General features: G+C 44.3%; 2 protein-coding genes across 2 annotated transcripts in view; one reads left to right on the top strand and one right to left on the bottom strand.

Moving 5' to 3' along the window:
- The window catches only part of LOC115773688 (potassium voltage-gated channel subfamily A member 1), a 148,944-nt gene that overhangs the window by 121,600 nt on the left and 4,418 nt on the right, over window positions 1-22,926 (top strand). The window lies entirely within an intron of this gene.
- Window positions 1,153-5,892, bottom strand: LOC115773779 (uncharacterized protein DDB_G0290685). The gene is made up of 6 exons (XM_030720695.1): window positions 5,695-5,892; window positions 3,978-4,159; window positions 3,073-3,568; window positions 2,735-3,019; window positions 2,484-2,600; window positions 1,153-2,253 (listed from the first exon to the last, which is right to left on the bottom strand). The coding sequence occupies exons 1-6, from the start codon at window positions 5,890-5,892 to the stop codon at window positions 1,153-1,155; spliced, it is 2,379 nt and encodes a 792-aa protein (XP_030576555.1).

Raw genomic sequence — 22,926 nt, 5'->3', positions numbered from 1 at the left:
ACACTCCCTAAAATCTCAGGAAGAACTCATCGAGGTACCTGAATGCTACTTTGTTGTCTTGCTCAGCCCCAAATCCTGCCTCAGACTCTGGTTAGCATCCAGAGTCTAAAGGTATCAAAAACGGGGTTTTCTTTAGCCTTTGAATGAGTGTCCAGTCCAGTGCGCTAAATTCCTACTAAACTCAAACCTGTGACCATGGTCTTCATGGAAGTGTAAAGCTCAGCATCGTGTCTCAGTGGCTCACTCCACATAAACATGAGCCACCTGACCCAGAATCAGTACATTTCATAAAGCTCTGGGAGTTACTCAGGGGTGGGTCCTAATTTGGTGCTTTTCTAATTTTTTCCATCATAACTTCATAAGGAGGGCAGCACGGTGGCGTGGTGGTTAGCACTGCTGCCTCACAGCTAGAAGGTCTGGGTTTGAATTCACCTCGGCCCAGGCCTCTCTGTGTGGAGTTTGTATGTTCTCCCCCTGTCTGTGTGGGTACTTCAGTTTCCTCCCACAGTCCAAGGACATGCAGTTACTGCGGTTAGGTTAATTGGTGATTCTAAATTGCCCATAGGTGTGAATGTGATATGGTTGTCTCTGTGTTAGGTTGGCAACCTGTACAGGTAGGGCTGGGCAATATATCGAGTTTTTAAGAAATATCAATATATTTCTATATGCGAAATGAGACAATATTGTTTATATCAATATAGTCTATGTCGCATGACAATCATACCTGTAGATCCACCAGTTCACCTTTGTCTTCTCCCAGTTTGTCTCTGCACAGCTTCACACTGCCCCGCCTCTCTCCCTCACTGCTTCACCTGTAAATCACGCAGGAAGCGACAGCATGGATAAGTAAACAGACACAAAGCTATCGAAGAGGAGCTGGTTAGTAAAAATAAAAACAATGCTCAGTTATTTGGAGATTGTTCAGATTCAAAGCAGCAGCAGAATAATGCACTTTGTGAAGTTTTCTCCAGTGAGTAACCAGAAACAGATCAAACTGACGCTGGTTTCTGCTCCTGCCATTTATTCATCATACCGATGCTCAGAGGAAAAATCGAGCTGAACAAAATCAGCAGATTTAGTCTCAGACTGTGAGTCTGCAGTGGCTGTAAAAGTAATATGGCTGCAGTTTTCAATAGAGACTAAAAGTGTTTTTCAGTCCTCAGTGTTCTCGTCCTCAGTGTTCTCATCCTCAGTGTTCTCATTTTTAAAGTTCTCATCCTCAGGGTTCTCATCCTCAGTTTTCTCATTCTCAGTGTTCTCAGCCTCAAGGTTCTCATGCTCAGTGTTCTCATCCTTAGGCTTCTTTGCCTCAAGTTTCTCGGCCTCAGTGTTATCGTCCTCAATGTTCTCATTTTTAAAGTTCTCATCCTCAGTGTTCTCATTCTCAGTGTTCTCTGCCTCAAGGTTCTTGTCCTCAGTGTTCTCATCCTCAGTGTTCTCATCTTCGGTTTTCTCATTCTCAGTGTTCTCGGCCTCAGTGTTCTCGTCCTCAGTGTTCTCTTCCTCAGTGTTCTCATTTTTAAAGTTCCCATCCTCAGTGTTCTCATTCTCAGTGTTCTCGGCCTCAAGGTTCTTATCCTCAGTGTTCTCATCTTCAGTGTTCTCATTCTCAGTGTTCTCGGCCTCAGTGTTCTCATCCTCAGTGTTCTCATTTTTAAAGTTCCCATCCACAGTGTTCTCATTCTCAGTGTTCTCGTCCTCAGTGTTCTCATATTTAAAGTTCTCATTCTCAGTGTTCTCGGCCTCAGTGTTCTCATCCTCAGTGTTCTCATTTTTAATGTTCTCATTCTCAGTGTTCTCGGCCTCAAGGTTCTCATCCTCAGTGTTCTCATCCTCAGTGTTCTTGTCCTCAGTGTTCTTGTTCTCAGTGTTCTCATCCTCAGTGTTCTCGTCCTCAGTGTTCTCATTTTTAAAGTTCTCATCCTCAGTGTTCTCATCCTCAGTGTTCTCATTCTCAGTGTTCTTCTCCTCAAGGTTCTCATGCTCAGTGTTCTCGTCCTCAGTGTTCTCATCCTCAGTGTTCTCATTCTCAGTGTTCTCGTCCTCAGTGTTCTCGGCCTCAAGGTTCTCATCCTCAGTGTTCTTGTCCTCAGTGTTCTTGTTCTCAGTGTTCTCATCCTCAGTGTTCTCATCCTCAGTGTTCTCATTCTCAGTGTTCTTCTCCTCAAGGTTCTCATGCTCAGTGTTCTCGTCCTTAGTGTTCTCATCCTCAGTGTTCTCATTCTCAGTGTTCTCGTCCTCAGTGTTCTCGTTCTGTGTTCTTGGCCTCAAGGTTCTTGTCCTCAGTGTTCTCATCCTCAGTGTTCTCATTTTTAAAGTTCTCATCCTCAGTGTTCCCATCCTCAGTGTTCTTATTCTCAGTGTTCTCGTCCTCAGTGTTCTCATCCACAGTGTTCTCATTTTTAAAGTTCTCATCCTCAGTGTTCTCATTCTCAGTGTTCTCGGCCTCAAGGTTCTCATCCTCAGTGTTCTCGTCCTCAGACCTGAGTGTTCTCGTCCTCAGTGTTCTCATCCTCAGTGTTCTCATTTTTAAAGTTCTCATCCTCAGTGTTCTCGTCCTCACTGTCCTTTTCTGGACTAATCTGGACCCAGATGTCCTTCTGCAGGCAGACTGCACTCATGCATGAATGGAGACAGTTTGGTTAGTATTCCATCCATGATGATGTCTCTGGTTTGGCATGTTCTTGTCCTCAGTGTTCTCGTCCTCAGTGTTCTCTTTTTCAGTGTTCTCGGCCTCAAGGTTCTTGTCCTCAGTGTTCTCTGCCTCAGTGTTCTCATCCTCAGTGTTCTCATTTTTAAAGTTCTCATCCTCAGTGTTCTTGTCCTCAGTGTTCTCGTTCTCAGTGTTCTTGTCCTCAGTGTTCTCGTTCTCAGTGTTCTCGTCCTCATTCTCAGTGTTCTTGTCCTCAGTGTTCTTATTCTCAGTGTTCTCGTCCTCAGTGTTCTCATCCTCAGTGTTCTCATTTTTAAAGTTCTCATCCTCAGTGTTCTCGTCCTCACTGTCCTTTTCTGGACTAATCTGGACCCAGATGTCCTTCTGCAGGCAGACTGCACTCATGCATGAATGGAGACAGTTTGGTTAGTATTCCATCCATGATGATGTCTCTGGTTTGGCATGTTCTTGTCCTCAGTGTTCTCGTCCTCAGTGTTCTCTTTTTCAGTGTTCTCGGCCTCAAGGTTCTTGTCCTCAGTGTTCTCTGCCTCAGTGTTCTCATCCTCAGTGTTCTCATTTTTAAAGTTCTCATCCTCAGTGTTCTCGTCCTCAGTGTTCTCGTTCTCAGTGTTCTTGTCCTCAGTGTTCTCGTTCTCAGTGTTCTCGTCCTCATTCTCAGTGTTCTTGTCCTCAGTGTTCTTATTCTCAGTGTTCTCGTCCTCAGTGTTCTCATCCTCAGTGTTCTCATTTTTAAAGTTCTCATCCTCAGTGTTCTCATTCTCAGTGTTCTCGGCCTCAAGCTTCTCATCCTCAGTGTTCTTGTCCTCAGTCCTCAGTGTTCTCGTCCTCAGTGTTCTCATCCTCAGTGTTCTCATTTTTAAAGTTCTCATCCTCAGTGTTCTCGTCCTCACTGTCCTATTCGTCAGTGTTCTCATTTTTAAAGTTCCCATCCTCAGTGTTCTCATTTTCAGTGTTCTCGGCCTCAGTGTTCTCGTCCTCAGTGTTCTCTTTTTCAGTGTTCTCGGCCTCAAGGTTCTCGTCCTCAGTGTTCTCGTCCTCAGTGTTCTCATCCTCAGTGTTCTCATTTTTAAAGTTCTCGTCCTCAGTGTTCTCGTCCTCAGTGTTCTCGTCCTCAGTGTTCTCATCCTCAGTGTTCTCATTTTTAAAGTTTTCATCCTCAGTGTTCTCATCCTCAGTGTTCTCATTTCTAAAGTTCTCGTCCTCAGTGTTCTCGTCCTAAGTGTTCTCGTTCTCAGTGTTCTTGTCCTCAGTGTTCTCGTTCTCAGTGTTCTCGTCCTCATTCTCAGTGTTCTTGTCCTCAGTGTTCTCATCTTCAGTGTTCTCGTCCTCAGTGTTCTCATTGTCAGTGTTCTCATCTTCAGTGTTCTCATCCTCAGTGTTCTCATTCTCAGTGTTCTCGTCTTCAGTGTTCTTGTCCTCAGTGTTCTCATTCTCAGTGTTCTTGTCCTCAGTGTTCTCATTCTCAGTGTTCTCCTCGCTGAAGACCTGAAGGTTTCATGTGGAGGTTCATTTGCTGAACTTATGAGGCTGCGAGGGCCCAAAAACTCTGAAAATAGTTCTAACATTCATGGCTTCAATTAATTCACTAAAGTCATTGGTTATTTTATAATCAGCTGACTCTGAGGGGGTCAGTTTGAATTTATGTATGACTCCAGTGTGAAGGAGCTCAGACCTAACCCGGAACTCAAAATAAGGAATCATTTCTAAACATCTGTGGGACCGAATAATTAAAGTGATTACAAAGCTCCAAAACTGGACACAAGCTATGATGCTCCACTTTCACCTCTACAGCTTCCAAACCTGGAATAAATGTGGAATGTTTCTTATCCACTGTGACTCCAGCAGAGTCAGAGTGAACTGCACTGATGAGGATGCATTAGTACATCACGAAGTGCAGAATTACCACGTCATTAAATACTTCCTCATCACACCAACCAATATTTGTCTGCATCACTTTGTGACATGTTTATGTTCAGGAATGATGGCTGTATTATAAAAGCTGCACTTTTCATAACAGGTCATAAACCCACCTTTGAGTCACTGAAATGTTCCCTTTTTTTCACGTCCATACAGCACAGGTGAGAAATCTTGGCTGTTCCTCAGATTTGAGCTGCTTTGTCCATCAGTTCTCACAGTAATCTCACTCTGCTGATGTGGAGGATTTAAGCCTGCCGTTGCATAAGAACCAATCTCCTGTATGGAGGAGCAGTCGTAGGCAGAGGAGCACAGGTGTCCACAGGCAAAGTTTGAATTTACCTGCCAGCGAAGCTAGTCAGTCACCTGTGACTCAGATTCATGCGTGTGCTTTTGGCTGAAAGTCATTTAAAGTTATGTAAATGCTAAACAAAAATGATCAAAAGCTCTGATTTCCTGCAGCAGCATCTCAGGTGTGAAGAGGCTGAAATGCAGTTTGATATGAAGCAGGTGCTGCAGCCGGAGCACTGGAAGCTGCTCGGGTCTCGGTTTGATTTGAGATGCTGAGAAAAGCTGAAGCAGTATGATTGAAGCCCTGAAAGAAGCTAAACATGAGCTAAAGATAAACCTCGCTGAGGCTGAGGGGTCACTGACCGTTGAGTTGAAGTTGAATGGAAATGACAAAAAATAGAATCTGAAGTTGAAGCACTTGAAGATGCAGAAGTGTCAGTTTGAGGCAGCAATAAGGTGTCACTTTAATCGGTTTCATTAAAGTGCTGAAGAATGAGCTGAAGACATGAAGTGATGATGAAGTGCTCAGAGAAAGGACTGTCAGTATTTTCACTGACTGCAGGCGAGTCCTGCCTCGGCTCTTTGGGTCGAGTTGCTCCACTGTGAGCGCTGATGGTGCTCTTTCAAATTTCATTGATCAGATTTGTAGAAGTGTTTATTTTCTCACTTTCCCTCTTATTAACCGACTCACCGCCTCTTCAGCATCGTTGTTTAGTGTGAAACGGTTCTCAGTATGTTCTCAAGAAAAGATCACAGACTAATCTGGACCCAGATGTCCTTCTGCAGGCAGACTGCACTCATGCATGAATGGAGACAGTTTGGTTAGTATTCCATCCATGATGATGTCTCTGGTTTGGCATGTTCTTGTCCTCAGTGGACTCAGCCTCAGTGTTCTCATTCTCAATGTTCTCTTCCTCAGTGTTCTCGTCCATGGTGTTCTCTGCCTCAGTGGACTCGCCCTCAGTGTTCTCAGCTTCAGTGTTCTCATCCTCAGTGTTCCTTTCTGCACTCATGAGTCCTGTAATGGTCGCTGCTCTGGTCTCTTTCTGCTTCTGAAACTGAAGTCTATAGGACTATCCTGCACACTGGGAAATATTTTTATCATGCCTCTATGTTCATATGTCTAGAACAGGAAGCTCATGTTGTGTGCACTAATGCTGACTAATTCACTTGTTGTGTTCCTGTGATGCAGTGGAGGACTGGGCTGTGTTAGTGGTATGTTAGTAAGTCTGCAGCAGACGGTCGCTGTTCGGGGCTCTGTTGTAGTTTTGGTTCCTCTATTTTCTTGTTGCTTCTGGTTGTGTTGGCATGTGTGCGTTCACATGTGTGTGTCCTGGATTGTTGTCCTGTGCTCTCTTTGTTTGTTGTCAGTCTGCTTGCAGCGTTTTGTGTGCTGCTGTTTCCTGAGTTTGTGGTTTGGGCTGCAGCTCAGAGTTAAAGCTCACCTTTTGTTCGTCAGCTCTGCTTCCTGCTTGGTGTGATCCCAACAGGCTTTGCATTACTGATCCAGCAGCATGTTATCTAAAGCCCTGCAGCCCGAGTGAATGCACACCTACAATTACGTAAAAAAGACGCCGACGTGGAGTTCACGTGGGTTATTTTAAACCTGGGCTGTACCGGGTCATTAACTGCAGCCCTGAGCACAGCAGAGAGTTCATGAGTAAATAGAAAATGATTGCCTCATTGGCGTGTGATAATTAAGGGTTTTCAGCTGAGCTGCTCAGCTGGCTCGAGGTCTGTGACATGGAAATGTAAGACTCAGATGAGCTTATGCAACCTAATTGTCTAGCCCCGGAGAAGAGCAGTTAACTTTAAAATGGAAAGCATTGTGAGGGCTCGAATTAATCAAATATATGTAAACTCTGCTGAGAATGCTAATTAATCCCTCTCGGTGTCCCCGCCCTCCGCTGCCATCTCCTTCCTGGATAAACTCTGCTGCTGTTTCCTGATCATCAGACTAACTTGAGGGGGGGTCAACATTCACAATAACATCACCTCCACGCCGACTCGTCCTCACAAATCAACTCTGTGCGTAATGAATGTATGAATGCAAAGAAGCAGGTTTCCTGTGGTGCTCAGAGGGAAGGAGAAAATCAGAAGTTTGATCTGCTGAAGAAGCATAAATAATTATTTCTCTGTGATGCTGTTACATGCTGAAGGAACAGGAGGACGAAGAAGCCGTGGACTGACAACATTCATGTCTTTTATTTTGAAATATTTTATTTTGAAATATTTGAATTATTTCATTCCTGAAGCAGCCACGATTTTATAATAACCACAGAATAAGAGCAGCTGTCGTTCAGCCTCAGTTTGGGTGATCAAATGTGGAGCACATGTTTGTCATCTGTAACCAAATCAGAGAGAAGTTCCTCTGTGACCTCCTCGGGATCAGCTGATGCTTTTTAATTTTTTCCAGCATTTCTGACTTCTCATAACTCCACGAGTACAGCAGATATCAACATTCAGATCTCAGGGTTTTAAAACACGATTAAGCTCAGTTAGAAACCAAATCAGTTTTACAGCCGCTCTGAGAGTCCCAGTTTGTTCTCTGAGCAGCGTCCGTACCTCACAGATGCATTCTGGGTAAACTTTAATGGTTCTGTTTCTTGTGCCCGTCCCGTTTCCATGGCAGATATCCTAAGATGTTCTGATGTCATTAATTATGATTTTTAATGATTTTATGGAGATTGAAGTATCCGTTTCGAGGCGTCTGCAGAGGAGTGAAACTTACAGAGCTGTGGCTGCAGTAAGGTGGAGGTCATGGTGGAGGTCGGGGTGTATGGATGGGCTGATGCTGGACTGCATCATAAGAAGCTGAGGTGACCTTCCTGAAACCATGAGGGGCAGATCCTCTGCACTCTGAGCTTTCTTCAAACCTCGTATCCGAGCAGCCTGTGCATTCTCATTCCTCAGCACCTTTATGAAGCTCAGATTCTGCTTGTTCTGACTGCATGTCCTCACATCAGCTTTAAGCAGTTCCACAGCATTAGTTTATATCTGAAATCAATAAGCAAATCAAAAAAGTGGCTTTAAAAATTGATTTGAAGATGTTTGATCAGGTGTGGAACCAAACAAGGGCGATAAGGTTCACAGTGATGGGAATAAAAATGCTGCGCAAACCTTTTTATTGAGGACTATTTTTGGTATCTGATGAATTTCAGCACTTTGACAGTTGTGCTTCTGCAAGCAAGGAGAGAAAAATCAAATAAGCAGAAAACAAGCAAACAAAGAGGCATCAGTCCAAAGTTATCTAACCAGACCGACTTAATGCAGAGTTTCCACATGAGCGGCTGCTGCCATCACTTCTGCATCATCTGCTTTGAGCGCGGCACCGTAACCGTCGGCCACGGGGCGTCACGGCACCTACGCCGCTGCTCAGAGTGATGATGGGGACGGTGCTCGCAGCCAATCAGATATCCAACCTACACAAACCACGGTTTCATAAAGTCCTACCTTATTTTCCCAGTGGCAGTGCTGTCTTTGGAAGCAGAAGCTACTGATGTGTCTAATGCACTTACATAAGAGCACAACACCTACATTTACAAAATGTCAGATGCCTTCGTGATGCCGTTTCAGCTGCTTAACTTTTAACCCTCGGCTGTTTTTATTTAATTTTCTCTCATTTCATTGAGCGAGGGCTGAAATCCTGCAGATATGCTCAGATTTATCCTATAACACTGTTTCACTGTGCCTTTGTAATCATTTAGTGTCTCAGTCTGCCTGTTTGCTGTGGGGCTGTTCTCTGTCTCTTTGTCATCATCTTCTTGCACCTGTTTTGCTCATTTTGGTGACTTTTATGGCTGATTTGTGCGTTTTTGAGGCGATCTGCTCTAGTTGTGTTACCTTGTTGTTGTCTCAGGCTCCAGGCTGAATGGGACTACATTCAGTATTCCCACCACAAATATTACCTGTAACAGGAAAAGTTCACTAACCTTCTTGCATGTACACAAAGCAGACTCTGTAAGTCTGGCAGAATATTTGTCTGCATGTTTGTTAGGACTTTGGCTCCAGCTTTGGTGCTCAGCTGTGATTTCCTGTCTGCTTCACCCTGACAGACTCTGCTCGAACTCGTTCATGCAGCTCTGAAGAGTTTGGGAACCAACCCGTCTCGGTTTGTGGGAAGTGTAGCGATGCCCACGTTTTCTTCTTTACGTTCAGCAGCAGCACATTCTGTTTGTTTTCTTCACTCCCGCCGAAGCGCTAACGCACAAACATGTAACATCGATGGTTGTGTTTACAGGATTTAAAGCATTTTTGTGTGTGACCAAAATCTTTCACTACAGCTCCAAATTTGGGTTAATCCGCTGCTGGAAATAGTTCTGACCTAAAGGTCACTACAGTGCCCAGCTGTTTGAGGACATTTCTGAGCCTCTGTTTTCACTGCTTATCCATCTTGGGGGGGGGGGGGGGGGGGGGGGGGGTGCAGAGGTGTCTCCCAGCTGATGCTGGGCAAGGATGCTGTTCACACCCACAAGGTCAGCGATTCACACCTGCAACCAATTTAGAATCACCTTAAATATGTCTTTGGACTGTGGGAGGGAGCCGGAGCAGCTGATCTGCTGTAGGAAGTGATGTGTTTGGCACCGGGTCGTAGACAGGAAGTATTAAAGAACAACAAACACATTGTTGGTTTAGAAGACTTTAATCCATAAACTCACCCGACGTCCTGGACGTGAGCTCCGAACACGTGTGGTTATGAATTCTGATCATACATGCTCTGATATTTCATCTCTGCAGGAAATCCTCTGCACGATGATTATTTGATATCAGTTCATCAAAGAAAAAAATTGTGATTTGTGTTCTTATAAAAGCAGCACAGACTCACTGTCGATCAATTTAGATGGAAAATGAGAAACTTTGACATTTATTTGTGATCTATTCTGCTCTTTTCCACCTCCATGTTTTATTTCAGGGATCATGTGGAGCAGCTTTGTATGAATCTCTGTTCTTTACCTTACACTGGGCCTCGGTGCCACACCTCAGTTCATCCTGTCTGAAATGCACTGCTTCAGCCCCTCCCCATTAAGAAAACGTCTTTCTCATTGGCTGCCCCTTGGAAAGAGGGTGGTGCTTCTGTGCTCTCTCTGTGACATCATACAGGTCAAAGAGAGTAAAAAACTGTGATAAACAGAGTGTTTTGAGCAGCCTGAGGTTTGGGCTCACAGGGATTACTGTACATACACTGAGCTCATCATTATAATATAAACTGCTCGTGTTTAATACGAGCATCCAGCAGTGCAGAGGAACAGGAAATAGGTTGAGTTATGGGACAAAGAAAGAACAAGTTTCCATCGATAAGGTCGTAGATTGGAAGCTACGAGGAGCCCACCGTTTATAAATAAAGCTTTCAATACTCTGACATCTTCATCACAGTTTTTCGGTGCATCACCTTCAGGATCAGAGAACGGGGATGAGGATGTTTGCGCTGACACGAGGAAGGCCCCGAGGCCTTTTTGGTGTCAGTGAAGGAGGCCTGTGTGAGGCCCGTGGAGGCTCCGCCGTCCACCCACATCAGCGGTTTATTGAGGACTGGATGTACAGTTGTCAAAGCGAGGCGGATCTTTTCCAGCCACAGTCTGTCCCGATCACCGTCAAACATCTGAGGTCACGCACGAAGGGCCTCGTTTTCCTTTTCTGTGGAACGCCACGCGTCTGACGAGTTAACACGTTTTGCTCTGATGAGGCAGAAAATTCATTAGCAGCCATATTAGGATGGAAAATGTGCCATCTGTGCAAAATCTAACCAATTACTGGATATCCTGATGTACTATTAACTCAAAACAGCACTTCAGGCTTCTATTGATTTAGACCAGATATCACTGTGTGAAGCAGCCTAATGTAGTGTTGTAATAATGAAATATGATGGTACAAAGAGCTGGTTCAGTGGCTCTGGACAGCGTTGGACCCCCTTCCTGAATGTGGCAGCTATTTTTAGGGGCTTAAAGAGGGAAAATCCTGATTCATTATCCACAGACGAGGTGGCACAACTGCGTCACATAAATCTGTTTCTATTTTTTTATTTTCTCAGCTGACGGGATGCAGCAGCACGTTTGACTCCATGTGCCACATCAGTCATGCATGAACTCACAGATTTAATTACTCAGTAATAATATTCACCATGTCTAACCCCGGATATAAATAGACACAGTGTGTGTGTGTGTGTGTGTGTGTGTGCTGTTTGTAGTAACTGGAGTGGAGCTGCTGTTGGTGTCACGGCCCACCAATGGCGGGCACAGGAGGCGGGGTCTCCCGGCAGCCAATCGCAGAGGGCCTCGCTTGATTGAGTTTCATAGGGCAGCCATCTTTAACGATGAGGCTTCCAATTGACCTCGAGGTGGAGCGCAGAGGATGCTGTCACAGATGTGTGTCAGCACTGATGGAGGTCGATGAGATGGGAGCCTCCGCCTCCTCTGCTGCTCCCTCCAGTTATTGTGTATCCAGCAGCTGATTCAGATTCAGTCTCATCCCTCGTTTCTGATTTTTGATCTTCTGAGCTCTTTGTAAACATCCTTCACGCTGACGGTAACTGAAGATCCCACTGAAAATGACACGAATGCTGAAAACACTGCTCTGATTGCACCTTTGTTCTCAGTCTTTGCTGCTGCCTGATCGTTTGATTCTCCTGAGAATTTGTAGATGATTTGGGTTCATAACTCGTTACTGAAGGATGGGAACTTTTTATTAATTTATGAATCTGCTGAACAGCAGATTGAACTCTGCTGTGTTTGATTCCATTGATGCTACAAGAAGCCAAATAAGACTTTACTTTAAAACCCTGGTTCATCCAGTCTTTTTGTTTCACATGCTTTTACACTCTGAAACCAGCATTATGATATTTATTTCATTTGTTGCACCTGAACTTTGAAATGCCCCTCTTTGAAATCTTTGCATCAAAGTGAACTTATTAAAATATTTTTTCATGGCTGGACACTCACTGGAGGGCAGAAGAACTTTAGAAGAACTATAGCTGAAACTATTGACAGATTTCAGTCCAGGATTCACTCTGTTTTGGTCTCACCATCACCATCTTATCCCAGTACTGCTGCTCAGCCCAAAGCTTCCTCTTTAGGAGGTGATCAGTGGACCTTTGGAACCTGAGCTGTGAAGAAGGAGTTTGTTAGACCACTGGTTTCTGGTTTTAGAGTTAAGGCTGTTTTTATTGGTTGAACTTTCATCTACTGAAGCATATCTTTGTTTGCCAAATGGACTTTCTTTCACTTTCACTTTTACTTGTCGTGTTTCTGCCCCAGATCTGTTAAAATACAAGCTAACGCTGCATGTTGATAAATTATGGCTACCTGGTGAGTTTATTTGTCCTTTACAGGTGCTCATATCCTATGACACCAAGGTTAGAGGTCACCTTACATGTACTGTATGAGATGGCAGTGCTTTGCAAACTTGACCATTTCCATGATGCAGATATTTTACTGTTAAGTTCTCCACTATGTTCACCACCAAGCAGGAGGCTGATAATGGCCACATAGACATCACTGTTTGGCCCAGATGTGACCCACATCTGCAGGTCTCTGTGTAGGTTCTCAGTCATCTTAAGTGCTTCTTTTTAGGTTCATCTGGCAGGTTTTTTTTCTCTTCTAACAGCTGATATTGAGTCTCAGGTACAGCAGAGCTGTTGAGTCATTAAAGGTGTGAGCAGCTGAATCCCCTCTGAAAGGATCTGAAGACCGTTACAAGCGGCTGATAGTTGGTGTCATAGGCCACCACCTCTGTTCAGTGATGGTCCTTGGAGATAGATGGCCTCTTTTACTCCTCTCAAACATCTGTCTTCATTAGTATCTAAAAGTAGAGTAAAGGAGATCATCTCTGTCCAACGACCATCAGAACAGCGGTGGTGGTTTGCAGCTAGATGCCCACATCTGCAGTCTCATATGGGCCACATTTGGCTGAGTCTGATGAGTGTGGCGCCTCGGCTCAGACACCGATCCATCTAATAATGCTCAGATATCAGGTTTGTTGTAACATTTGGCCAAAACCAGCCCGTGCTTTAGTCAGTCAGTGAGTCTCTGCAGGTGAACCCTCTCACGTTACACACATTTCATGTATTTGTAAAGTAAAACAGTGATTAAGCAACATTTATTCACACTGTGTTTTACGGCTGATTTCAATCTCTTTATGAGGCTGTAAAATTTAAATTTCTCATTAAATTCATGCTTGGAATTAATTGTCAAAAAAGTAAGACTCATCACAATTTCTTGAATAATCAACCCGGTAAATATACCATCGTTTACTGCAGGGGTGGGCAATCCCAGGCCTCGTGGTCCAGTGTCCTGCAGGTTTTAGATGTGTCCCTGATCCAACACACCTGAATCAAATGGCTGAATTTCCTCCTCAGTATGCAGTCAAGTTCTCCAGAGTCCTGCTAATGACTTCTATATGTGATTCAGGTGTGTTGGCTCAGGAACACATCTAAAAGATGCAGGACACCGGCCCTCGAGGCCTGGAGTTGCCCACCCCTGGTTTACTGGTTTAGCTTATTAAATGTGTATATTTCCAGTTAAATGAAGCCACATTTTCTCCCTTTGGAATACTGCCTGTAATTCCTCACAGAGTCGGTTCAGATAGTATTTTGCATTCAGCTAAAAATAAATCAAATATCTCCTGCAGAGCTTCCATTTTGTTCTTTTTAAGTGATACGCTGAGTAAAAACGATGAAAGTTGCAGGGCTGGTTTGGTGATTTCGGTGCCGTGAGGTTCTGCAGAGCCTGTTGGATGGAATCAGTTCATGACTCTGCAGACCGTCTCGATGCAGCTCGTCTCCATCACACTTCGCTCTCAGAGAGGATGAGGGTGTGAAGTCGTGGGCTGCGTCGACGCCGAGCAGCGCCGAATGTTCTTTCATTCATCTCAGGCCGTTAAATAAGCAGAGAATGAACTGGAGCAGAAAGAAAAAATACTTCTGCTCACTGAACAGGAACATTTTACAAACCAAATGAGAGCTCATGTTCACCTGTAACTGTACTGTTTACATGTGCAGTTTCAGCCTCAGCAGCAGACCCCCACAGGACATTAGGAAGATCACTGTGTATCAACATTTCAGGGGTTATAGTAACATTTTGAGAATATTAATAACACCAGTAACTCTATTCTCTATTCCACTTCTTGAAAGAAAGAAAACTTTGTTTTTCCACTATGACTCTGAGGATGCTGGGTTAGCTGGTTGGTTGCGTGTTGCTCCCTGGGCACTTTGTAGCTGCCCACTGCTCCACGTTGTGCTGTCTGTGCTGCAGACTCCATGTGTGATGGGTTAAATGCAGAGACTGAATTTCACTGCATGTATGTGACAAATACAGTTCTTCTTCTTCGTTGCTTGCTTGGTTGCTTGGTGGCTGGTTGATCCTCCACTTTGATTCAGACTAAAATATCTCAGGAACTTTTGGATGGTTTTCCATGAATTTTTGTATATATCTTTATTGTGTCCAGAAGATGAATTGTGTGGTTGCCCTGACGTTTGTTCATGAGGTTTACATGTGTGGTTTTGAAAGAAATGCCTGAACAACAATTAACAGATTACATTTCTGCAGGCTTGGTTCAGATGTTGATGAGGCAGCATCCAGTCACATTTGTGAATTTTTGTTTTCTTCTATCACAATTTTCTTGGAGAACATCTGTATATGAACACTTTTGGCCAAAATCATGTTGAGTTGTTGGAGTGTGGAGATATCATATTAGAATGAGAGGATGTGGTGCTAAATTGTTGGTTATCAAGCTGCATCTACAGACTGTATGGGAGCATCACACAGACTCAGACACTTCATGTTATTGGTCAGATAATTGCATTAAAAATGCTCCAAAAGGGGCGCCCAGGTGGTTTCGTGGTAAAGCTGGCGACCACATACATATGCCGCGTTGTGGTGTGGGTGGTGCAGGCTCGAGTCCCGGCCTGTCGCCAGTGTCCCCGCGTGTCCTTCTCCGTGTCCTCCCCCCATTTCCTGTCTCTCTACTGTGAATAAAAGCTGCTGTGGCCAAAAATGAAAAAAAAAAATCCAAAAGGCTCCAACAGCACTAACACAGTCCAGAGGTCCAGTTCAGGGACTCCAGTTAGCTCAGGTGAAGCCTGGCAGACAGCAATCCACCTGTCAGTCAAAGAGGCCACACCCCTAATAATGCAAACTTTATTTAAACATGTAGCTCTGCAGCTGTTATGGAAATTATCCACAGAGACCAAAGCAGTTTCTGTATCAGGCTGTAAACATGTTTATTTCTGCCGGGCAGTTTTAACATGGGAGTCTATGGGGACTGACTCACTGTGGCGCCCCTGCTGGACCCCAGAGGAACTGCAGCTTTTGGAGCTTCAGCGGTGGCTTCACATTTCAGCCCTGGAAGCTGTCGCTTGAGAAGTTGCCGATGTTTAGGCCTCAGTTTAATCCACCAGTGTTCTGGTACATTAGTGGAAGAAGGCCTTGTTTGTTTCTGTCTGAAACTGGAAGAGGCGAGTTTAATGAAAAACGGCTTAATAATTACAATTTGTAATATATTTTTCTTCGTGTGTATCAAGTTGGTCGTGACTGTAGAGGGAAAAAGCTGCTGAAATGTCCTGTAGACAGCCTGTGAATGTGGAAAAGCACGACTCTTAGTCTTGCATTAGTTGCTGTGTGTGATGCTGAGTCTGAAGTGATGGTCTGTTTATGTTTTTGACATAAACAAACCATCACTTTTTTACTTATTTTTTATGAATAAATGCACTGGTTGGTTTGCAGGGCTGCTCTGTAGCTTGCTAGCGTACACTCTTTTGAACTTATTGACTTGGACGGGGCTCTGAGTGATCGCAGTGTTACACAAGCACGAGAGACTTTATGCAACAGAGAGCCCGTGCACGCGTCTCTACAACTGCAGAGAAGTTTTCTGCTGCTTTGCAGTTTGACCCACTGTCTGCTGGAGGCTGCAGGCTAAAACAAACCCCTAAGATATAAATGCACAGGAGATATTAAGAAGATAGGATTAACAGTTTACCCTGATTTTTTTTCCAGAGATGAAGCGCCATCAGAAACACATCTATAGCCGCTTTTGGATGGGATTAACATCATCTCCCTGTGAAATCTGAGTCCGAAATCCTTCTCAGGGGGTATAACTCAGCCAGATCTGAACATGGAGCACATATTGACATCATTCTGTGTGACTTTCAGTTCCTAAAGATATTATCAGAAAGAAATCTCCATAAATACACAGAATTCAGAGCTTGCACAGCCCTGTGGGAATATCAGAGTACAGCAGAGCTGGAGCTTCTTTTAGCTGATTTTAATTCTAATGGCACTGATTTGGAGCTGAACGGGGCTCAGAGAGAACAGCAGAAACTACCTTTGTCTGCTCTCCTGATGCTGATTTAATCTTTGAAACCAATGCGGGTATTTTTGTAGAGATACTCTGACAGCTGCGGGCCTTTTCTCGGCTGCCCGTCACTGTCAGATTTCCCATGATTCCAAGCAGCAAGCAGCCAGACCATCTCTGGGTGTGAAAACACATTTGGATACAGTCAATTTATGCATCGAGCTGAGCGTGTGTGTGTGTGTGTGTGTGTGTGTGTGTGTGTGTGTGTGTGTGTGTGTGTGTGTGTGTGTGTGTGTGTGTGTGTGTGTGTGTGTGTGCAGATCCTTTTAAAGCTTTTCTTTGTGTGATGGGTGCAGAAACACGTCGGCGAGGCTCAGTCCTGCGGTCCCGACGCGTCCCGCTGGGATTTGCAGAGTCTGTCATTAAGTCGGTGATCTGGCTCCTCACAGCTGGAGGTCAGCAGAGGTCTGTGGTGGAAACCAGGTCGGGCTGCCTCACCTGCTCCGTTTGGGGCCGCAGTGCGTTTGAACAGTCGGTACATCAGAGGAGATGTTACCAAAAACTTCTCTGTACATTTATTTAATTTACTTTGTTACAGCAGTGAGAAAATGACAGATTTTTACTGTTAAACTGCAGCATTATTAAACATATTTATTTACCGCTTTATTGTTGAATTAGATTAAATCACTGCTTAATTATTCAAATTCTGCAAAAACACTTAAACATTATGAAAGAAACAAAGAGTTCAGATTTTTCTAAGTCTTTGTGCAGAAAGGGTTTCTCACCGTCTTATTTTAAAATAAAAATCAAACATAAGTATTCCATAAACAGGAGGCAGCATGTATGATTTTTGACCATAAATAAAATTCAGTAAATTATAAAGATACAGTTGTTTAAATAAAAATATAGTAAAGTATGAAAATATATTTTTATTTAATTAAAATAAAAGTGTTCTGCTCTTTTTTCATTTCAATTAAGGATTTTTTGAATTTTCACAGTTTCATGCAGAAAAAGCAGTTTGAAATGTTTTAAATGAAAATAAATTAATAAATGGGACAAACAACTAAATACTGGTTTCTAAACAAAATAAGATTCATATATAATCTGATATTAACTAAGATTAAAATTCTGCAAAAAAAGCTAAAAAAATTTACAAAAATTGTGAAAAAAATTTTGTTTTCCAAAAATTCAGTGTAAAAAATATTTTGCTAAATAAAAATAAAATAAAATAATACCATAAATATGAAGCAGTTTGTAATGCTTAAAATGAATGAATAACCAAATAAAATTAAATAAAGCATCACATATTACATATACAATACAAATACATTCATATAAAAACAGATTTCACAGTCCTGTTAATAACAGTTTTACAGTGACATTAATGGCATATATGTATTTTGTATTTAATAAAGCTCAGAGTGAATGTTTGTCACTGCTGGGCCTCCGTACTCCCGGCCTTCACATCCTTTTTATTTTCAGGCGTTTTTCGCTCTCGGCTCCGCTCGGTGACTTTCACTGAACGAGATGGAGGACGGGGTCGAGGTCGGCGACTCAGTGCAAACTCAGCTCTTTCATTGTGGGATGCAGTAACCATGGCAACCGGGGATAACTTAAAATTAGTGCAGGCAGAAGACGAGCCCCCCCCCCCCCCCCCCCCCCCCCCCCATACACACACACACACACCACCAGGTTAGCGTGATGTTTCACAACCCCAGCAGTGAATCATCAAATCCAACTGTTTCTCTCTGAGTAACGCCAGACATGCAGGACACACACACACACACACACACACACACACACACACACACTCAGTCTGCTTTGCATCGGCAGATGAAACAACACATCCCAGCTTAAAACAGTCCGGAGGGGACCGAAACTGCTGGAGCGTTAAGAGCGCGCGCCCAAATGTCATCGTTCTCATCTTAATGTAAAATTTCACGTGCAGAGTCGAACCTGTGAGACGGGGACAGAAAATTTAACCTTTGCAAACAAAGATCCTCAGAAACAACCAACTCAACAATTAATGCTCATTTTACAGGATTTTACAGCAAATGAATCAACAAAGTATGACAGCCTGGCTGCTCTCACACCAAAATCCAGCCATCCAAAAAACAAACCTCCCCCACAGCAGAGCGGCAGCGTCTGCAGAAATCCTGCAGCGCCCCCTGGTGGACAATTATGAGATCTACCAGAGCCCCAACAAACCCTACATCTCCACATTTTTAACATGTTTCACTGTTTTTAAAATGGTTTATTGGTTTATTGGTTTTCATATAACCCCTTTCTGGAACAGCTGCTTTGGGGTTATAACAAACATTTGTGAAAATTATTAACTGGTTGATGCCCAAAACTGAACAGAATATTTGTCCCATTAAGCTTATGAGCATAAACTGCTCAGTTCTTCTTCTTCCGGCTGCTCCCTTTAGGGGGCACCACAGCAGATCATCTGCCTCTTCCTCCGTCTTCCCCTATCCTCTGTCACACTAGCCCTCTGCATGTCCTCCTTCCCTGCTTCCATGAACCTCCTCTGCGCTCTCCTCCTGCCTGCAGCTCCAGTATCTCCTCCCTCCCTCCTCTGCAAACCATCTCAGCCTCTCTGCCTCTGAGCTGTCCCTCTGATGGACTCATTTCTAATCCCATCCATCCTGCTCACTCCCACTGAAGATCTGAGCAGCTTCAGCTCTGCCACCTGTCTTTGTGTTACTGTGCATAAATTAATCCTTTAATCACTATTAAATATAAGACACTGAATGCATAATAATGTGCCTCATCCATCCATCCAAATGTGCCTGTTTGTACGTATCAGGCAGAATTTTGGACACACTCGTCCAGTGGGTGCATAACTCATCTCAGGCTGCAGATTGCTCTAAACACGATGTCATAAAGAGGCTATGGCCCTTAAATGGTCATCCCAGGCACAGAAGTCCCCCCCCCCCCCCCCCCCCCGCCTTCAGTTTGTTAGGGTCAGCCAATGAAAAGTAGTTGGTTTAAAGAGGGAGGAGCTAAAGCAGTTTGTTTCAGATGGAGGATGAACTGCAGCACTGCACACTGGCCCAGTATCACATAAAGAAGGATTATTTTGCACTGTGAATCATGCAAAGCTGTAAGTCCATAATATATATTTGAGGAGAGGTTAATAAGTACAGGTCTGTGCAGGTTCTCAGTCGTCCAGATCATGGTGGTCTCTGGAGCTTCAAAAAAGGGCCACTGCACTTCTTTTTGTTTCTTGAAAGGTGGAGAGACCCAGGTATTTAAATCCCCAGTGGGCGTGGTCCCCTGGAGGTGGTTGTGACCCTCTTTTGTGCCAAGGTGTGACAGGAGGCGTGGCTCATTACAGTTTCAGGTGAAACCAATTTGGGACTTCTCCCCACCTTATCAAGAACAGAGAACAAAGGTGTGAATAAGTATAATTAGTTTGTATTCTAGTCTGAAAATAAAAGAAGAAGGTTGTTGTTTCTTCTTAAAAGGAAAAATGTAACAACATTCTGATTTTTTATGTTTTATTAAAACATCAGTTATCTGACTGCAGTTCAGCTGTAATGCAGCTTCAGGTCCAGAGTGGCGCTTTTCCATGCTCGGTGCTGGAGTGTGTATGGAAGTGTGTATGGAAGTGTGTGGTTTGCTTCCTTGTGAACTCTGTGCAGGTCCTGAAGGGGAGCACAGGCTTCCATTAATCAGACCAGACTCTCTGTCTGCACACCTGCAGACCTTTAGGTGGTTTGGAGTTCCTTCAGCTGGTCCTGGTTAGGTCGGCTCTGATTGGCTGCAGGTAAACAGTCTGTATGGAAAAGCACGAATGAGCAGTGGCCAAAGTGCTGATGTCCCGGCTCTCAGAGCTGAGGTCAGCAGACTGGACAACGTGCTCTCCAGTGACGTGCAGTCAGGGGAGGCAGGTGAGGCACGGCCTCACCTGTCATCGTGGAAATATAAAATTAAAAAATAAATTAAATGGTTATATTCATTCAGTGATTTGTATTTTAAAGTTCTTTTCCATTTAACTACACCATTTTTAGATTAGTTTTTTCAAAATCGCTGAATTTTTGCATTTGCCGGTCAAATACTAAGAGACGAACGGTGAGGCACCAGCCCGGCGAGCCGCACCACGGATTGCGCAATCCGTGGTGCGGCTCAGTATAGTCATTGCCAATGACTACTAACTGTGCTGGCATGCTATGCAGTGAGACCGGATTACTTTCCCTTTGCATGTGGCTATTAAAATGTTCTAACACTTTTACTATATGAACTAAATTTCTATATTTTAGCTGGTGTATATAATGCACAGTTTTTTTTTTGTTGTTTTTTTCATTAACAACTGTATGTGTGTGTAATGCATTCTTGTGTTGAGCGATCATGAAACTGCTGCGAAGAGACACTAGGTGAGGCACGCAGTTCTCGTGCCTCATGGTAGGGGGCGCTGGTGATCCCAGGGACTCTACGACTCCTCGGCGGCAAGCTACCATAAACAGTTAGCAAGGCCAGTTAGTTTTTCCTGTTGCTTGGCCTTATGTTCAACATGGAAGATTACATAACTCAACTGAAAGAATTTTCTAAACTGGACTTTCAATCGAAGCAGAAGATAATAATTAAAGGAAGACCAACACCGGAGCTAAAAGGTTTGCTTCAGACTATGTTAATGTTAAACAAAACAACTGTTGCCAATCAAATGGTGAATAAGCTATATGTTTGTAAATCTGATGTGATGACGTCAGTGCCTCACCAGTCACGACCCTCACCGCACGTCACTGGTGCTCTCAGTCCCAAAGCATCAAACCTGTGAGGGTTTGTGTTCCTGTTCTGATTGTGTTACATTTCTTTCAGTGTTCCTAATGTTCTTATTCCAGAGTTTCTGTCTCAGTGTTAAAAACTCAGCAGTGAACAAAGAGACACAGAGTCGGTGCTGCTGCAGGAAGGTGTGGTCATCACTGCAGATGAGCCTGTAGGAGCTTTCAGATCAGAACTGTGGGAGGAGAACATGATTTAATGTTTGCAGCAAACTGCTGAACAGTAAGAAACTGTGATGATGTGTTTGGAAAGAGAGGTGGATATGTTACAGAACAAATGTGGAGTTGGCACTTTGGGTGGAGGTCTCAAAGCTGAGAGTACAGTTTGCACTGAGTCCTCCTCCTGCCTGCTCAGAGCTGAGCTCCACCTGAGCTCTCAACCAATGAGAACCCGGAGCGATGGATGGATGGATGGATGGATGGATGGATGGATTATTTTACAGGCTGTTACTTTGTGATGGTGAGCTGATGGTTCGAGGAGTTTCAGGCTGATGAAACAGCTCTGTGAGTCTCTGTCATGTCTTTAATGACCTCCATCAACACTGAACACAGACTGGTGTTAGTGTGTCAGACTGAGTGCTACAGGACGTGATGCTGACTGCGTCCTCTTCATGGACACAGTCTCAGTCCCAGCAGTTTCTATCAGGACAGAGATTTCTACCTTATATCACAGACTCTCATCCAGCTGCCTCAGGTGTGTCACACGTCCTAATTTGTCCTCCGTAGCACACCTGTCTCTTCCTGTTTGAGCTCATAGTTGTGCCTCCCTGTCTGTTGTCTCCTCCTGAGGTCCCTCCTCTGTGATCATCAGCTCCGTGTCTGCATGTCATTCCATTTCCACCTCGTGTGTGTGTGTGTGTGTGTGTGTGTGTGTGTGTTTTGCCTTCCTGATATCCTGATATAACTCATGTCCAGCTCCTGACTTTGGGGCGGCGGTGCCCCCGTAGCTGCGGCTGCAGGCTCAGCTCTCCGTCCTGCTGTGGATTTCTAAGAATGAAGCTGTTAACTCTATGACAGGATGCCGTTAATGTTACATAACGTGTGTCTGCAAAGGGCTGCAGTCTCAGAGGCTGTATGGTTGAAAGGTCGTCTGCTTTAGTAGCATTTACGCCACGCTGACGTCTCAGCTCTGTGAGTCTGAGGTCAGCAGGATGAGATTAAACTCTCCTTTCAAATCTCAGTTTAGCCTTTTATTCAAACCCACCTTTGAGAGTGTGATCACAGCAGACTTCACATGTTTGGATGCAGGACTGACGTGTTTACGCAGCAGCTGGGTGGGGGTGGGGGTGTTGTCGGTCGCGGTAACACCTCGTGGACCTCTTGGAGAGCATTTGTTGAGGAAAAGTGTTGGAGGAAGGTTCTCCTGCCTGCTGGATTTGGCTGCTGCATATGCTGCGGTGGATTACACTGATCCAACTTAATGCCTGAAACCACGCAATCATAACTACAGGAGCTGCTGAGGGCACAGCCGTGGATGCTCCCCGCACCATCTGCTGCCGCTGCCGGGGGATTAACTTCGAGGAAGATGGTGTAAGGTGGGGGTGGAGGCACGTATAGACCCTGAGCTGTCAGCCACCCTGCAGAACCCCACTCACTCTCAGCATCCACCCAAACCCTCACACAATGGTTTATAGTCAATAACCCGACAAAGTGCCAATTCTCTCTCCTGGGTTCAACTTTCAAACACAGTTTGTGTGTCCTCTGTGTGTCCTCTAAGGACACGCCACAAAGCATAAACTAGTAGAGTTAATAAAGTTAACTCTCAGTAAAGTTCTGCTTCTGTGAGTTGATTATTTTCAGCTATCTTGAGCTTTGGCTCCACATGAAGGTTTCAGGTCCTTCTTCAGGATTTGCACATCCAGGATCTCCTTAAACCATCATCAGCATGAAGGTGGTCATCACCCAGCCTTCACTTATGTGTGTGTGAGTGAGAGCAGCAGAGCGTGGGCTCGTGAGAGAGGAGAAGCATTAAAAGCTCTG

This window comes from Archocentrus centrarchus, chromosome 23, assembly GCF_007364275.1.
Source record: "Archocentrus centrarchus isolate MPI-CPG fArcCen1 chromosome 23, fArcCen1, whole genome shotgun sequence".
NCBI classification, from domain to species: Eukaryota; Metazoa; Chordata; class Actinopteri; order Cichliformes; family Cichlidae; genus Archocentrus; species Archocentrus centrarchus.
Note: the sequence above shows the minus strand (reverse complement) of the source record. Positions and strands in the feature narration are given on the sequence as shown.

Coding starts and splice junctions, on each gene's coding strand:
- LOC115773779 (XM_030720695.1), bottom strand. CDS start 5,892: ATGAGTGCAGAAAGGAACACTGAGGATGAGAACACTGAAGCTGAGAAC. Junction 3,020..3,072: donor GATGGAATACTAACCAAACT/GTCTCCATTCAT, acceptor ATCTGGGTCCAG/ATTAGTCCAGAAAAGGACAG. Junction 2,601..2,734: donor CTGAGGACAAGAACCTTGAG/GCCGAGAACACT, acceptor GTCTGCCTGCAG/AAGGACATCTGGGTCCAGAT.